We start from the raw sequence: 15,186 nt of genomic DNA on the forward strand, positions 1-15,186 counted from the left end.
CCGCACGGCTGGAGCAAATCCTGATCACAGGAGGCTAGAGTGTAAAGGCCCAGAGGGCGAGCCTAAGGTTCAGTGATTCTCTGACCATGAGGCAGGGGATCCCTCTAACCACAGAGGCTTCCAAGGAGGAGGCTCCCATTTTTTCCTGGTCCCCACCCACCTACAGACCTGCACCCCACTCCACCCCCAATACCTAGGGCAGCCCAGGATGGAAGAAGGTGCCTCCCCTGCAGGGCAGTGCCTTCGTGCATAGTCAGGGATCCTAAAGACCAGGGCTGGAAGGGACCTCATAGTGCCACCACTGGTTGTGTTAGGACTCTGCTTGAACACCCCAGTGCTGGGGAGCCCAGTCTAATGGACAGCTTGATAGGGAGTGAGCAAACTCTGACTAGGAACATTCCTCCTGCTGAAACCCACCTTCCTGTGCCGAACCCATCTGGCCCTAGCCTTGCACTCCTTCTGCTGGAAGACAGCCTCCTATAACTTCTGGAGACACAGGGTTGGATTCCAGGCCTGGCTCTCTCATTTAGAGCTGTGTGACCTTGGGCAAGGTCAACCTCTCCAGGCTTCATCTGTAAAATGGGGATATTAATGAAGTTGGGAGGACTAAAAACGAAGTGGAAGAAGGTCTCAGCCCAGGGCCTGGAATACAGTAAAGACCCAATAAATATTTTCAGTAATGCTACTAGGTTATCATCATTACCATGTAATACACGGGGAAACTGAGGCCGGGAGCGGTCGGCAGCGGGGGCGGGGGGGGCTGGGGTCGAGGGCAGCGGAGCGGGAGCGGCGTGCAGCGGGCCGAGCGGGGGCGGGCGGCCGTGGCCTCAGGGGCCCTCTCCCGGCTCCGGCCCCCCTCGCCGCCCGGGCACCGCTCGGCTGCCGCGCTTTACGAGCAAAAACAAACACGTCCCACAAGCGGCCCCTGTGCGGCGCGGCCCCGCGCCCGCCAGCGCCGCCGCCTCCCGGTCAAAGCCGGCTTTGTGCCCGCCCCGCCGCCCCCGCGGCCCAGGCGATTTTAATTAGTGTCTGGGTCTGCGCCGGGAGATGGAAATCAAAGCCCCCGTTCTTCCAGCGCCCCCGCCCCGACCCCCGCCTCCTGCCTGCGGATCCCCAGGCTCCGCGTACCCCTGCTGGCAGCCGCGGGAAGTGGAGCCCTCCCGGAGCCGCCGCCTCGAGTTCGAATCGCGCTTTTTAAGGCGCACGGACCCGGGGCACGTCATGGGCGCCCCGGGCCTCGGTTTCCCCAGTAATACTAGCATTCAGCTCAGGCAGCCAGCTCTTAAAATGTTGCTGGGATGGCTGATGAAGTCTGACTCGGCGAGCAACCACTAGAGGATGGGGAGGAGGAGAAGGCCTTGAGGGGAAAGGCTGCGTTGTGGACAGCTCTCTATGACCCAAGTTTTGAACCTTATGCTCTTCAGGGTTTCTTAATTTTTTTTTAAATGTTTATTTATATTAGAGAGAGAGAGAGCAAGTGGGGGAGGGACAGAGAGAGAGGGAGACAGAGCATAGCAGGCTCCAGGCTCTGAGCTGTCAGCACAGAGCCCGACGCGGGGCTGGAACTCATGAGATTATGACCTGAGCCAAAGAAGTCCAACGCTTAACCACTGAGCCACCCCGGTGCCCCTGCTCTTCAGGGTTTCCTAAAGGGGCAGCCTGGACCTTTGAGTCTGCCTGGGGAGCTTGTTTAAAATGCCAAAACCTGGCCCCACTCCACACCTGCTGAATCAGAACCTTGGGGCTTGGAGCCTCAAAATCCACATTTTGAACAAATGCCATGTTGATTCTGGTGCCTGAATGTGGCATGTGCAAAGGATAAATGAGCCATATTGTTAGAAAAATACAGTCTTTGCTTCCAATCCCCACAGTATCCTGACTGAAGTGGGACATTTGGCCCCACGACTTAGTTTTATTTCCCTTATAGAGTACTGTGTCCTCCAGGATATCGGTGTCCTTGCTCACAAAATGGGCACAACCTTGAGAATCAAAGGTGTCCTTGAGTGGGAAAGGCCATTAGAAGCAGGAAAACTCCTAACAGTCCCCTCTCTCACACTCTGCCATTAACACCTACCTCTAAAGGTATTTTGCTGAATGGCTGCTGCTGCTCAATACCGTGCTGTGGCTCCCAGTTGCCTTCAAAATAAGACTCTGACTCCTTATGATGGTGTTCCAGATTGGGTCCTGGCCACATCTCCTGCTGCTTTCTCACAGTCCCTCATCTTGGTATGAAGCCACCCTCCATTTCCACCTCATCCCAACATCTGTGCTTTCCTGCTTACTTGCCTTTGCCCAAGCTGTCCCTTCCATGGAAAAATACTTCCTCCTTACCACCCCCCTACTCTATTTCAAATAGCCAGACTTTGTCATTTCCTCATGACCCTGTTGAAAGGCTACCTCTTCCATTCCTGTCCCATCCCGGTCCCAGTGGGGTGTTCTTTACCTCCCAGGAACTTTTTTTTTTTTTTTTTAAGTTTATTTATTTATTTCGAGAGAGATTACGAGCAGGGGAGGCGCAGAGAGAGAAGGAGAGAGAGAATCCCAGGCAGGCTCAGTGCTGTCAATCCAGAGCCTGACCTCTGAAATCATGACCTGAGCCGAAATCAAGAGCCGGGATGCTTAACTGACTGAGCCACTCAGGTGCCCCTCCCATGAACTTTTTCAGCACTCTGTTCCTCTGTTAAGGCACTGACTGTCTTTTATTACTGGTTAAAATCTTGGGTTTGGGAGTTTGATAAACCTGGTTTGTTACTCTGACTCCACCACTCTGTGACCTTGGGTGAGTCTTTTAACCTCTCTGAGCCTCTGTTTCCTCTTTATGATTATTGAGGGGGTTAGGGGACATAAGGAAAGGGGCAGTACTTGGGGCAGAAGCTAGTCAGTGCAGGGTCACAGTTAAAAGTGCAGGCTCTGAACTAGAGTACTCGGGTTGGAAACCACATTCCACCCCTACTCATTGGCAGCATGACTTTGGTTAAGATTACTAAACTCCTCTTTGCCTCGGTTTCCCCAACTGTGCGATCAGGATAACAATAGCGTGGCAGACAGCCCCCATGGTGTTCCCCAGGATGTTCACACCTTGCATAATCCCTCTCTTTGAGGGTGGGTGGGACCTGTGATTTGCTTCTGGCCAGTGGAATGTGGCAAAGGTGAAGGGATTTTGTAGAATTGAGGTCCCAAATCAGTTGATTTTAAGTCACTCAAAGGGGAGATTGAGTGGGTCTGATGTGATCAGGTAAGAGCCCTTAAGAGAGGAACTAGATCCTCCATGGAGTCAGAGACTCTGTTCCTAACTTTGAAGAAGTAAGCTGTTGTTGTAAGACCAGCTGGTAGTTGCTAGGAACTGAGAGTGGCTGGCCCCTGGCTGGCAGCCAGCAAGAAAAGAGGGACTTCAGTCCTATAACCGCAATGAGATGAATTTTACCAATAACCTGGGGGAACTTGGAAGTGGGTCTTTTCCCCAGTTGAGTCTTAGATGAGACCACACCCCTGTGGATACCTGGATCGTGGACTGGTGAGATCCTGAAGCAGAGAACCCGGCTAAGCCGTGCCCAGACTTCTGGCCTATATAAACTGTGAGATAATAAATGTGTTTTAAGCTGCTAGATTTGTGGTAGTTTGTGACCCAGTAATAGAAAACTAATACAAATCATATTCACTTCATAGGGTTCTGGTAAAGATTGAGTGGGGCCACTGAGGTAAAGCCAGCCTGGTGCTGGTTCATGGGAGATACTCAGTAGTGATTAGCTGCCATGAGCCAGCTAATTATGTTTGGAACACAGCACTTTACAAAAATAATTTTTAATCACCAGCTTATTAATTAGTTCGTTTACAAAAACCATAGGATTTGCAAGCAGGAAAACTACATTTGAGCAAACTTGCTGTAAGACCTTCCCCTTGCTATGTTATGACTGTTAGGATGCTTTAGGCTGCAAGTATAGAAAACTTGACTAATAGTGGCTGTCTTAGGTTGGGATTCTTAGAAACAGAACTTAAGGCAAGGAGTCATGTGAAAATGATGTGTATTAGGAAGAAGGTTTCCAAGAGAAACCAGAGTGAGAAGTAGGACTGGAGGTGGGTGGTGGTGGGGGGTGGGGGGTGACATCAAGACAAGTCCCACAAAGAGAAACTTCGGCTCCATCTTATAGAGGAGCTCCGAGGACAGTGCATGTCACTCCTCAGAGCTGGCCAGGTCAGTGCAAGGCAGCTGGAGGACTGACACCTCCATACTCATCTGTCACTGGTTAAGGGCCTCCCTTGAGGTGGGGCAGGGGTATAAATTCCCAGGCTCTTCTGGCTTTTCATGCTCATAGGCAAAGTGGGTTCCAGCAGCCTGAAGGCCATCCTCTGACAAGGGGAAGCAGGTGCTGGCTTTTGGGAGTGAAAGCACAGTGGGAGCCGGTGTGTATGAAAATGTTAAAGGGATGAGAGGGTCATTGGCAGCATTGCTGCAGTGGCATAAGCTATAAGGACATCTGTTGTTTGCCTAACAAGAGACGTAGGTGGTCCCCAGATTGGCTCAGTGTGAGTCATTGATGTCACTGAGGACTCAGCTCTTTTCAGCCTTCCTTAGCATGGCTGGTTTTCATATCCTTAGCCTCATGGCCACAAGATGGCTGCCGCAGCTCCATATCTCACGTCCTTAGCCGATGGCATCTGAAGTAAGAAGCAAAACAGGGCGGTAGCAAAAAGACTTTCTCTTCACAGGAGTCTCTCCTTTGAGGAGGAAAATCCCCCCTTCCACAACCCACCAGGTTGGATCACATACCCAGCCCTAGACCAGTCACCAGCAGAGGAGAGTGGGTTGCTAAGGTTCACTTAGGTCATTCAGTAGTTCACCCCAGGTGCTGAGCACCTGTCCAGTGGGGTTCTGTTAGCACAGAGGAGGTAAGGGAATGACTACTGGGTGGGCACCCAAGAGTATCTGCCACAACGCATCACTCTTCCTCATTTGCAAAAGGAGAATACTGGTACCTGCCTCTGAGATTCATGGGGAGGATTCACTGAGCAGATTTTAATTGCTCGGTATGTCCACGCCTTTTTTTCTCTGCTGTTTCTCTGTTGAGCTCATGGAAGGCAGGGACCATGTCTGGTTTACCCTTGCTTCTGTTGCTTCAGCCCTCTGAAGAGTAACTCCATCAATTTCTCTCCATGTGTTGCCACGCCCTAGTCCAGACTGCCATCACCTCTCACTGGTAGCTGTGAGGGCTTACTCATAGATTTCTCAGCTCCCATTCTTGGCTCCCTCTAAGTCTTTCTCCCACAGAAGCCTGACAGATCTTTGTAAAACACACATCTGATTGAATTATATCCCCGCTGAAAATCCTTCCAGGCTCAAGAAAAAGGGCGGGGATGGGGGTTGGGTGGAGGCTGGGGAGTGATATTCAGAGTAACTACTGGTTTGGGATGGGCCCTGGGCAATCAGAACAGGCACCAACATTGACAGCAATGCCAGCACATCCTTCCTGCACATCGGCCCTGTTCTGAGGGCCCTAGGAGAGCTGGCCTCTGCCTGCCTCTCTGGTTTCTCTCTGGAGACTGTCTGTGCCACCCGCCAATCCCCTGCTGCCTGTACCACCCTGCCTGCACTGGGCCAGTGCAACTCTCGCGTCGGCCTGATCTGCTCGCCCTTCCCCAGATGTACGACTCGTCTCCAGGCTTCTGAATGTGTTTCCCAGGGCTGGAACATGATTCCCCCACTTCTTCTGGCTACTTCTTTAAAACCTGCATTTTGGGTGCCCCCTCTTCCAGGACACTTTCTCTGATACTCCTCTCCTCCGTCATGGTCTCTCATGGCCCCTGTGCTTTCTTCTGTCAAAGCACGTGTCACTCAATCGCCATTGTTGATGTCTCTTTCTCCCTCGCCAGACCGGGGTCTTTCTTAGGGCACGGTGGGACACACAGGACAGTTGCATTACCCGTGCTGGTAGTAGTGGGTGGTGATAGTGGTGGTGGGGGATGGTGGAGGCCAGCACCACTCTCAGACCCAGGCCCCTCTCTGACCTTCTTCCAGCTGCACCCCTCCCCATAGCACAAGGAGTCCATTGGTTCAAGAGGATATGTGCCCCCCCTCCTTCCCCACACTCTGGGAACCCAGGGTCCTAGAATTCTCTACCCAAACAGCCCAAGTCTGCTTCCAGGACTGCATAGTCCTCTTCTCCAAGTCTGTTCTTTAAGCCAGAGGGATAGTTTGCCCAGAAAGTGGGGAGAAGGGAGGTGGGCTTGGATGAAGCTTGGACATTTTTCAGTTACTATCCCTAGGTAACAAAGTACCCCCAAACTGAGCAGCTTAAGACGGTTGTTTTTTTAATGCTTATGAATTCTGTGGGTCAGCTGAGCAGGGCACAATGGGAATGGTTTTGTCTGCTCCATGATGTCTGGGCCTCCACGGAGAAGACTCAGTGACTGGGGGCTGAAATCATCTGTTTATCCATATATCAGATCATGCTAGTAGTCGGCAGGGAGCTCAGCTGGGGCTGTTGACTGGAGTATCGCTGTGTGTTCTCCAGGTGCTTGGGCTTCCTCACAGCATGGTGACCTCAGAGTTAGTTAGGCTTCTTGCCTAGTGGTTCCAGATGCGAAGGGCAAGTATCTCATTAAACAGCCAGTAGCTGCATCACCATTTGTGGCCCAGGCTTGGAAGTCACCCAGAATAATTTCTGCTTCATTCTATTGGCTAAAATGAGTCAGAGCCCACCCAGATATAAGGGGAGAGGACATGGGCCAGACTTCTCAATGGGAGGAGTATAAAAGCATTCTGGACGTGTTTTAAAAACATCAAAGACTTGCAGACTGGGGTGTCTACACCTGTGTGTACGAGGCCCTTCACACTACAGGACAGAGTTGAAATAAGAAGCAAGGTGGACTGAAAGGAGGAAGTCAGGGGCCAAAGGTCAGCTCTCCATGTGTTTCCATGTTCTGGCAAAGAAGAGGTCAGACAATTTTAGATTTGAAGTTGGGCTTTTAAGTCATTAAGAAGGTTTATTTGTCAAGGTAGAAAGATAGAATGTATTTATTTAATAGTTTATTAGTTTTATTTGTAACTTTTAAACATGTAGGGTGTGATGTGTAGGCCCCATTTGTTTTCCTTCCTGGACCCTACAATGTGAGGTGCGGCCCTGGTGGTGGTGGCAGTGGTAATGGTGGTGAGAATGGTAGTGGTGATCACTCAAGGGCTCAACAACCACTTACTGAGCACCTGCTATATGTCAGGAGTCAGCCACGTCTCACTGTTGTCTTCACCATTAATGCCATTCTTCCTTCCCTCATTTCCTTCTTCAATAAGCATACACTGAATGCCTCCTGTGGACCAGGGGCTGGGGATGGAAAGATAACCACCACGTGGTCTCTGGCTCAAGCAGCTTACTGTCCAGTGGGAGAAGGGCTCAGGAACACATCATTGCAATACAAAAGCATGAGTTTGGTTACCGAAGGGCATATGATGTTGGGGCAGCAGGGAGGCCCAGTGAGGGCTTTTTCTGAGGAGGACTTGGAGCATAAGCTGGAATACTGCAGGAAGGGACTAAGGAAAGGCACTCCAGAAAGAGGGAATAGCATGTTTAAGGTGTGGAAGCAAGGACACTGGTTTAAGAAGTGATCCAAAATTGTAGTGGTGGTGACTGGGAACAGGGATCCCTGTAGTGACTGTGTGTGGGTGCCACCTCCTCATTTGAGGGAACTGCTCCCCACCCCCCCAACTCCAGTCATGATTCTGATACCTCAGCCCAGACCACCATCTATGTACCCAAGATGAACCAACCAGAGTTGTTCCCCCAGAATCTTTCTATAGGAATTGGAAGGGCAGATCCTTTGTACCCTGTCTGATTGAGAGCTAATAGGCACCTGAGCAGTGCAGTGTGCTGTCTGCTTCTTGAAAGAGTTGGTTGGGAAGAACAGATTGGTATGCAGGGGTCAACAGAATGTCGTGATGGTGTCAGAGTCTGTGCCTCAGGTCTTCTTGGAGCCCAGATCCATCCCACCTGGGTCAGGTAGGGCAGCAAACTGGACCCTGGAGCGCTGCTGGGACAGATGATGGGGGAATTGGGGGCAAAAAGGCAGCAAGAACTAGATCTTCAGGGGTCCAGGAGGGAAGGTATCGAAGAAGGGGCTTAATGAAGGAAACAGGGTAAGATTTGTGTTTCTGAAAGATCATTCTGGGTTGGTGGGTAAGACTTGCTGGGAAGGGGAAGGGGAAGGGGAGGGGGTTGCTGGCAGCAAGGGAGCTGATAGGAAGGCTGATTCCACCCCTAGCCCCAACATAATGGGGCACGGAGAGGGGAGTGAATGTGGGAGTCAGACCCTGCGGGCTCCATTAGAGCCCAACTGTAGGTTGCTGTTGGACTTTGGGAAAATCCTGTGGCTCTGTTTTGTGCCAGAGGTGATAAAGGTAGGATTGGGGAAAGACCTCTGATGTCATATGGTCATTCAAGCAGCCTTGAGCTGGGGCCAGAGATCCAGGTCCTAATTCCCACTCTAGAAGGTCTGAGATAACTTTCTGTACTCAGAAATCCATGCCACCCCACCCCCTTCCAACTTCAGTCAGCCTCCTGCAATACCTCCTGTTCATCTTCTATAAACTGGCCTTACAGGAGGAGAAGGCAGGCAGGGTGTCTTCCAGAGACCAGGGTGAGGGGAAGGGGGTGGCTGGGCCTGCCCTGCCGAGAGATGCCATTGTGCCTGGTGGGGCCCCAGGCCTTCCCTTACCCCCAAGCCAGCCCCAAACCACAGGCCACGTCCTGTTTCTCAGAAATACTGCCATTTCCCAGAGCCCAGGGTTCGTGGGGGGACAGGGGGAGGTGGCTTCATAGCTACTGGAAGAGGAGGAAACCCGGAGGCCAGGCTTGGCATCATAATTGGACTATCAGGTTTGGGGGCCAGGAAGCTACCTGGGAAGGTGGAGGCTCTGAGCCCAGGTCAGCTGCACCTGCCCCAGCCCAGGACCTGGCACTTCCAGTGTTCTGGGATCCATCAGGGTACAGAATGACAGACCTTAGCTAGAATCCAACCCCTCCATTTACCAGTATGTGATCTTGGTTAGGTCATTTCCTCTCCCTGTATGTGCCTCAGTTTCCTCATCTCTTAATATGGTTGACAGTCCCCATCTCACTGGGTTGTCCTAAGGATCAGATGAAACAACAGACTTGAATGTGCCTTGTTATCTCATGGCCGGGCATGGGGGAGGGGACATCACTCTTGCATCCAGAGCCCAGCCTGTGCCTAGCCTGGCCACCAAGTAGGACTCCCTGCTGGGATCTCTGGGAGCCTCGTGAGTGGAAAGCTGGGTAGTCCTGGAAGACCACCATTTCCTTCTCTGTCATCACACACACGGGGAGACCAGCAGGGTTACACAGTGAGTTAGTTAGAGGCTGAGGCAGAGTAGATTTTAACTTGTCCTTAAACCTCCCTTCTTCCACTCTCTTGTTCCTTCTCCTTTCCCCTGTCCTGTGAGGAGGTGATAAGGGATCATCACCAAGACTCACTTACATCTCTTCCATCTGAGAAACCTGCTTCTTCCATCCATGTCCACTGCCAGCCACTGCTCTGCTTCTCCCCTCTCCTTTACCACCAAGGTTCTTCAAAGACTTGTCTGTTTCCCCGCCTCCCTGACACCACCTCAGCCTCCCAAAACCTGTTCCTGCCTCCCAGCTCTCCTGACATTGCCCATTTCCACAGGCACCAGAAGCCCCCTCACCCCTGAGGGCAGAGGGAGACCCTTCCAGGCCTTGTGTGATTGAACTCTCCGCCACCATACCCTCTTGGCTTCCCTCTTGCCTCCACGGTGGTTCCTTTGCTGATGCTCATCTGTCTCTTCTCTTCACTCTACAGTCTCTCCCAGGCTGGTGCCACCCACCTCCTGGCTTCAGTTACCACCTGCATGCCAATGGCTCCCAAACCCCTGTCTCTGGCCGAGCCTTCTCCCAGATCCATAATATACCCCACGAGCCAGGGGTATCTCCTGAGACTCAACGTGTGCTCAGCTGAATCTTCTGAGTTCTTCCCCAGGCCCCATGTGAAACACAGCTGCGCCCTACCCTCCTTCTTCTCCCTCATCCAGTCCTCCATTAGCGTCATTAGCGTGGCCTTCCCTTCTAGCCCCACCGCCTTTCTCCTGCCCAGGCCGTCGTCATCCCTCACAAGGACTCTCACAACAGCCTCGTACCTGGTGTCTGCCTCGCTCAGCCATGCTGGTCTTCACCCAGCAACCAGAGCCAGCTTGCTAACCGACAGACCTGACCCAGGCACTGAAACCCTTCCACGGCTCGCAGCTGCCCTCAGATGAAGCCAGAGCTTCTCAGCTGGGTCTTCAGCCTCACCTCCCTTAGCTCTGCCTCAAGCTGTCCAGTGAGCTGTTGGTGATTCTCCCTATGACATGCTTTTTTACATCTTCCATGCATGTCTCTCCCTGCACCGTCTCCCTCCCTCCACCTTTTCTTCACATCCTCCTCATCCTTCAGAGCCTGCTGAAACGTCCTCAGTCTGGGCAAGCTTGTACTCCCCATGGCCCTGTTGTCACAGCAGGTGACAAGGTGTTGTGATGCCCCATCTCCTCCTCAAGACTTTGGCTCCCTAAGGACAGGCAGAGCCGGGTTGGTTCCTTACACTGTGTGGGTCGTCTAGCATAATGTCCTATCGCAGAGGAGCTTAGCAAGTGTTTCACGAACGAACACACGAAAGGGGAAGACAACAAGTCAGAGGGGTGTAAAACCACCAGAAAGCTGCTGAGCGGTTCCCAAGGCAAGCCTTGTGTGTGCACACTCAGAAACGTCTGGACCCAAAGGAGGAGATGCTGATATGCTGAACGTGTCTCCCATGGCAGAAAAGGTTTGGGGTGAACCACACAGGCTTCGGATAAGCCCCTCAAAGAAACCAGGAAGGCAGTTGGCCTGCAATACCAGGGAAAGTATACAGGGAAGTCCATTCCTGTGCTGAGGCCCGGAGCCACTTCTGATTAGAGTCCTGCCTCCAACCCCATTCTCCAGCAGAGGGGAGGGGCCATTGTGCAGGGGCGGGGGTGGGGGTATCCAGGAAAACTTTCCTGAGAAGAGACACCTGAGCCAAGTTGATGGCTGACGGAGTTCACCATGTAAATGGCTGAGCGTTCAGATTCCTGCGCCTTAAATGTGAGATGCTCAGAGTTCATCGTCCCGGAGTTCCGAGCTAACCCTACATGGTGAGCGAGCAAGGCCAGAATGCTGTCTTCTCTTGGATGGACAGGTGGAGGCTGTGAAGAGCTAACGTCTTCCTACTCAGGGGAGGAGGGGGAGATTCCAGCCATGTTCCTCAAACCCCAGACTCTCAAACCAGGCCCGTGGGAGCTCGCAGGGGGAGTTTGGGCAGTGCGACATTGGCCCCTGCTCAGTGAGGGCGGCAGTGATAGGCTGCTTAGCAGACTTCCCAGGCCTCCCTCAGACACCCGGGTACAAAGAGCAAGGCTCTGGAAACAATAGTCAGAGCCCTCCAAGTGACTACAGGTGGCAGAACTCCAGCCCATAGGCCACTTTACATCACCTCTCCACAGCTTCCCACAGGCTTGGGGTGGAGGGCAGCTCTGTCCTGGAGCAAGACCATGGGTCTGGGAGTCCGTAGGCTGAGGTCTAGTCCTGGCCTCACCTGTTGTCACTGTGAAGTTTTGAGGGAAGACACTGGCCGATCCTGATCCTCTGTTTCCTTCTCTCTAAGGTGCGGGTGATTCCTACACTGTTCGTTCACCTTAAGTGAAATCATGAGCATTAAAACATCTTTGAAATTGCAAGTAATTGTACATGTAGGCAGGATAAATTATTAATGTTGTCTTTCATCGTAACTGTTAGGCTTTCTTCCCAGATGGTGGTGCCGGGGTTGGCAATTTGACTGCCAAGTCTTGGAAATCCTCGGAGGTGAGAATATTTGGGTTTATGACATTGGTCACGGCGGACCGGGGGCGGGGGGGGGGGGGGGCTAGCCTGGAGCAAGAGACCTGGCACCAGTTTTACCTCTGCCACTGCCCCGCTCTGTGGCTTCAGGCAAATTACTGCTGCTCCCTAAATTCAGTGTCCTCATTGTAGAATGGGGCTGACAATCGTAAGGATCCCTGGAAGATTTGCTGGCAAAGTGCTTTGAGGCTCCATTTCCCCCTCCACTGGCTATCTAGAGGCAGTCCCTTTCCTAGGCTCAGTGCCAATGAGCTCCAGGAGGGGGGCCGCCCATAAAAGCAGGAGGAGCCATAGCTGGGGGGCCAGGGACAGAAGCAGTACAGAGCAGGGGGGAGGCCACGGGCAGCAGACAAAGGCCTGGGCAGTGAGGCTGGGGGAGCTAGCCCTGGCTCCGGTAACAATTCACCATGAGGACAGGGCCGGTCTCTGCCTCGGCTGCATCTCAGTCTCTAGCCCTGCAAAATGGGGATGGGCAGGCCCGCCTTGTAGTCCCTGTGGGAACGTGCGGGGACTGGACATAAAACTCAGCAGGCAGGATTGAGGGGTAATGCAGCTTGTTATTTATTAATATATAACAACAAAAATGATAAAGCTCATATCTGCAACTGTTTAGGTCTTTATTATAAGGTCTTGGTTGCTTTGTCTGGACTGGCTGTGACCTTCAGCTCCGGGGTCTGGGCTAGGAAAATGTTCCAGTGACCTGCATGGAGAAAAGCAGAGGGGTGTGTGTGGGGCGGGGGGGCCTGAGGGGGGTGTGTATGTGTGTGTGCAGGGGTGCATGCATGTGCACAAAAGAGGCAGAGTGACTGGGGTGGGAAAAACTTGGGACAAGAAGAACGGTGAGGGCCTGAGTTTGGAGCGCATAGGAGGAAGGGGATGGATATTTCCATCATAACCCCACATCCCAATCAGTTCTGGCACGTGACCCCAACTTCAACCAACCAGCATCTGGGGGCTGGGCTGGCTTCCTAACACCTGTTAGTGACACTCCCGTCTGTGACTTCCTCTCCCCCACTTAAAGCCCCACCTGGATCCGTCTTCCCTGGGATACCGTAGAGCAAGTTAAGGGCATCAGAAGGAAAGTGGTTAGGAGGGTTTCAGCGGGAAACGTTCCAATACAGCGTGGGTAGGCAGCATTGGGGCTTGAGGGCTCAGGCCTCCCTCCTCCACAGTCCTGTCTCCCTCACTCCCAGGACCAAATCCAGATGGTTCTGCTTCACCTTCCCGCTCCCAAGCGCCCTGAGTTGAGAAATCTCTGGCCCAGACGCCCACTGGATTCCTGTGCCGGGAACTGACGTCTGTGGCTGACAACCACCCTGCCCCCCTCCCAGCACCAGCAGCCTGGAACTCCTCATGAGGCCCTGGCCTCTGGCCGGGCTCTTTTCCCAGGCCCCAGTCCTCAGCCCGACACCTCACCTTCATGGGTGCTGGGGAGTAGCCGGAAGTTCTGTGCCTCTTTCTGGAAGTCTTGCTTCCTGACTTTCTTGATCTGAATCAAGTGGAAGATTCCTGAGGGCAGAGGCAAGGGCATGAGCAGGAAAGGTAGGGCCGTGTGGTCAGTGAAACAGGGTGACTTGGACCTAGACTGGACCTAGTCTCCGCCCTCCCCTCCCCTATTCTGACCAGACATCAAACCCTGTAGACTAAATTTCCTAAAGGTTTTGAATCTATCCTCCCGTCTCCACTGCCACTCTCCCCATCCGGGCCCCATCACATCTTGCCTGGGTCACTACACTGGACTTCTGGCCCCTTTTACTCCCCCTCCAGTCTGTGATCCTAACTGCGGTCATTCAAAAACATACGTTACCTGTCATTCCCTTTCCCTGACTTCCCATCACCTCCCTGCTGACCCTGCACCTGTCACCCTCAGCATCCTGCTCTCACACTACTTACCTGTCCACAATGTGTGTGTGTATGGGGGTGGGGAGGGGGCCTGTGTGGACAGGTCAGGCTGTTTTTTGGGCACAGAATGTGTGATAAAAATCAGTAGGTGTGTTTATCAGACTCCAAAGAGCATCAAGTGTCAGAGTGGTAGGGCTCCCTTTCAGCACAAGGCTCTGTTTGCCCCACCCCTGAGAGGCCTTCCTGTGCTCCAGCTCTAACCAACTACTTAAAGTCTTTGAGGGGCCCAAGCCTGTACGTAGGCTGCCCCCTTTGCTACAAATCCTTCTCCTATTGACTTCCGTTTGTCCTGCTGCTACCAGGTAAACTCCTGCTCATTCTCTGAGCTTTAGCTGGGAAGTCTTCCTTGATTTCCCTTCCTTGGGGCACCCACAGCTCTTAGCTTGTGTTTGTGATTGGGCCTATTTCTAATGTCCTCTCCTTGTGTCTATTCTTGCCTCCCCTACTAGACTGGTTACTCATGGAAGGCTTTCCTCTCTGGCTCCCCTGAGCCTGGCCCACATTAGGCATGTAGGAGAAATGAATGAACGAATAAGTGAATGAATACATGAATGAATGAATCCCTAGATGAATGGATGGATAAGTAAATATATGTGTACCCAATCTAGGCCAGGCCCTAGAGAGGAATAAGGTATCATCTGGATCTCCTGATGTTTGCATCCCATGGGGAGCTAGCCACAGGCACCACGCATGGCACTGAGGCCCTGAGTACATGGGCTGGGAGGTTGCACCAGCTGTTAGCACCAGGGTCTGTGGCCAGAAAGAACAGATGTGACAGCAAGGTCTCTGCTAGGCCAGCACAGCCCTCAGGAAAACGAAGAATTGGCCTTGCTTGTGGAAATCTGAGTAGGATCCCACAGAGGAGAATGGGCAGCACTAAGGTCCAGGAGGCTGGGAATGTCCAGCATTGTTCTCAGGACCCTCCAGCCCAGATGCCAAGGACCAGGATATGGGAGAGACTCACTCCAAAGGCCCAGGCTACATCACAAACCTCAGATGGTTCTTCCGCCCAGGCCTGACACGGCACATACCCCAGAACACAGATTGGAGAGATGACAGGATGAGGGAGGGTCTTCGTACTATAGCCTATAAAGCACGATCCTAATGACTGAGCTCTTGGATTTGGAATCAAGAGCTAGCCTGAGGGGCATGGTCATGCCCTTTGAGGGCATGCCAGGTCTGAGGGCAGCTGGGCTCTGTGGACCCCCAGGGCAGAGACGGCACTGGCAGGTGAGTCCCAGGAGATAGGGCAGGCTCAGCTCAATGTGAAAACAAACCCTTTCTCAGTGGAGCCATCCACAGTGGAGATGGGGTGGGGTATGTGCCGTCAGGGGCTAGAGACCATCAGGGAGGCTGTAGGGGGGCTTCCTTC

The 15,186-nt window shown here is 52.8% G+C and overlaps 1 protein-coding gene across 2 annotated transcripts in view; it reads right to left on the reverse strand.

The window, feature by feature from the left end:
• Window positions 1–12,258: 12,258 nt before the first annotated feature.
• The window catches only part of CHRDL2 (chordin like 2), a 32,809-nt gene continuing 29,881 nt past the window's right edge, over window positions 12,259–15,186 (reverse strand). For both annotated transcript variants that reach the window (XM_049652349.1, XM_049652343.1), the window contains exons 10-11: window positions 13,329–13,421; window positions 12,259–12,612 (exon numbers count right to left, since the gene is read on the reverse strand). In XM_049652349.1, coding sequence (XP_049508306.1) covers window positions 12,533–12,612; window positions 13,329–13,421 — 173 coding nt within the window. In that variant the 3' untranslated portion in view covers window positions 12,259–12,532. The remainder of the gene's footprint in view (window positions 12,613–13,328; window positions 13,422–15,186) is intronic.

The sequence above is a fragment of the Panthera uncia genome, chromosome D1, assembly GCF_023721935.1.
Source record: "Panthera uncia isolate 11264 chromosome D1, Puncia_PCG_1.0, whole genome shotgun sequence".
In the NCBI taxonomy this organism is placed as follows: domain Eukaryota; kingdom Metazoa; phylum Chordata; class Mammalia; order Carnivora; family Felidae; genus Panthera; species Panthera uncia.